Source organism: Falco naumanni, unplaced genomic scaffold, assembly GCF_017639655.2.
Source record: "Falco naumanni isolate bFalNau1 unplaced genomic scaffold, bFalNau1.pat scaffold_74_arrow_pat_ctg1, whole genome shotgun sequence".
NCBI lineage: Eukaryota > Metazoa > Chordata > Aves > Falconiformes > Falconidae > Falco > Falco naumanni.
The window spans coordinates 25,307-27,885 of record NW_024427566.1 but is presented as its reverse complement, the minus strand read 5'-3'; the positions used below and the strand labels follow the sequence as shown (position 1 = coordinate 27,885).

General features: G+C 54.9%; 1 protein-coding gene across 1 annotated transcript; it reads left to right on the top strand.

Annotated features, from left to right (window-relative positions):
- Nucleotides 1-1,202: 1,202 nt before the first annotated feature.
- Nucleotides 1,203-2,153, top strand: LOC121082345 (olfactory receptor 14C36-like). Its single transcript, XM_040581683.1, has one exon. It carries the CDS (start codon nucleotides 1,218-1,220, stop codon nucleotides 2,151-2,153), a length of 936 nt encoding a protein of 311 aa, XP_040437617.1. The 5' UTR covers nucleotides 1,203-1,217.
- Nucleotides 2,154-2,579: the final 426 nt, after the last annotated feature.

Here is a 2,579-nt window from a genome sequence, read left to right as displayed (position 1 = left end):
CAATGTTGGTGTGTGGGAGGTGGCGAGCAGAGCTGGGCAAGGGCAGCGCTGCCCTCAGTGCCTGGCACGCTCGCCCGGGACACTCTTACCTAGACCGTCAGTGCAATTTTACTTCTTTCTCTGCCTTTTGGGGTTAGTTTTATTCTCTTCCTCTTGCTGTCAGGCTCTCTGGGGATGGGTGTTTCAGCTGCAGAGTCACACTCTGACCTTGTGGGTCCTCTCCTGCAGGTGTGTCCATGGGAACAGGTGTCCCAGCTTTCCTCTCACCTGTGGGGCTGTGGGCAATGCCCTATGTGGGGCTGGGCAATGGGCTGGTTCTCCCTGAACCTGATGCTCTTGTTAGGGCACTTGGCTACCTCCTTGAAGTTCCCTTCCAAGCAGTGAGTTTCCCTCCAGAATGGAAACCTGTCCCCTCGCACCCATTAGTGATCTGAAAGCCCCACGTAGAGGCGTAGAGTTTCTGTGATGGAGAAAACGCTGTTGGGGTGGGTGAAATGAGCTGTGTATCCTTTGCTGTGGGTGGGATGCTGAGTTCTGATGAAAGCCTACAACCTTTACTGGTCTGTGGTGGGTCAGTCTGTTCTCAGCAGTGCCTTGTGGTATTTCAGGGTAACATGGGAGTGTGGCCACCATTCATCTCAGGAAGGTGCAAGCCCACAGAAACTGGGAACCAGCAGGACAGACCACCTCCCCTCACTGTGCACTCACCCACAGGCAATCCTCTTGCCTCACAGACCTCACTCTGTTCCACCTGAGGGCAGCAAAAATGCTCTGCTTTTCTGACATCCGAGAATACGCAACAGGAGAGATGGGGGGAGCTGTGAAAAAAACTAAAACTCTCTTAAAATGCCTTCACCCTTCCCGTTCCTTAGCACTGGCGCTGCAGACGCTGACCAGCCCTTCTGCGTTGGCACTGGTTTCACAGGACAAAGTTAAACACCAGGACTGGTCCCTGCCCCCACCCACTGCTGCAGAGTGGGGCTGGCTGGTCAAGAGCCCGTGGGCAGATGCCCTGCTCTTCATCGCCCACACGGCCAGCACCAAGCAGGGCTGCAGCCACACAGCTGCAGGAAGGTCTCCGAGAAAAGAGAGGGATGTCTGTGTGTGACGGGGGGGATGGTCTGTGGGAAATGGCTTTGATTTTGCTTGCAGAAGTCTCCCCTAAATTATCACTGTCTTTTTCTCCTGTGACAGGACCATATGCCCAGAGGCAGCAGATGTCCAACAGCAGCTCCATCACCCAGTTCCTCCTCCTGGCATTTGCAGACACGCGGGAGCTGCAGCTCTTGCACTTCTGGCTCTCCCTGGGCATCTACCTGGCTGCCCTCATGGCCAACGGCCTCATCATCACCACCGTAGTGTGCGACCACCACCTGCACACCCCCATGTACTTCTTCCTCCTCAACCTCTCCCTCCTCGACCTGGGCTCCATCTCCACTATTGTCCCCAAAGCCATGGCCAACTCCCTCTGGGACACCAGGGACATCTCCTACTCAGGATGTGCTGCACAGCTCTTCCTGATTGTCTTTTTCCTTTCAGCAGAGTGTTCTCTCCTCACCGTCATGGCCTATGACCGCTTTGTGGCCATCTGCCAGCCCCTGCACTACGGGACCCTGCTGGGCAGCAGAGCTTGTGTCCACATGGCAGCAGCTGCCTGGGCCAGTGGGTTTCTCTGTGCTGCGCTGCACACGGCCAATACACTGTCACTGCCGCTCTGCCAAGGCAATGCCCTGGGACAGGTCTTCTGTGAAATCCCACAGATCCTCAAGCTCTCCTGCTCACACACCTACCTCAGGGAAGTGGGGCTAATTGTGGGTAGTGCCTTTTTATTCTTTGGGTGTTTTGTTTTCATTGTGCTGTCCTACGTTCAGATCTTCAGGGCTGTGCTGAGGATCCCCTCTGAGCAGGGACGGCACAAAGCCTTTTCCACGTGCCTCCCTCACCTGGCCGTGGTCTCCCTCTTTGTCAGCACTGCCACTTTTGCCTACCTGAAGCCCCCCTCCATCTCCTCCCCATCGCTGGACCTGGTGGTGTCAGTTCTGTACTTGGTGGTGCCTCCAGCACTGAACCCCCTCATCTACAGCATGAGGAACCAGGAGCTGAAGGACGCACTGCAGAAGCTGATGCAGTCAGGTTTCTCTCAGCAGCACTGAACTGCCTCAATCTCTTCAGAAGGTGTCTCCTGGTCATCTCTGGAACATCCTGTGCATTTAGCACTTTTAATGTCACAATTGTGTTTCTCCTAGAATGTTTGCATGCACTCCACTTCCTCTAAGAAATGAACCCAGCCTGCCTGACCCAGAGGCTTTTGTACTTTTGCATCCAGGGTGGTGCAGCTGGACTCCTGTGACACATCTCTGTAATTTAAGGGGCTTGTGTAGTGGAGATATCTATCAAGTTCCCAGGAGAGTAAAGCACCAGTGTAGAGCTCAGCTGTGTGAGTGTGCAAAGTTGGGGCAAATAACAGGGTGGGGGCACACGGCAGGGTGTCCTGGTGTAAATCCTTGGGTCACGGTGAAGGAAGCAAGGCAGTAATCGGGTGGGACACAGGGCTCTGCTCAGTGCCATGTTCCTTGGAT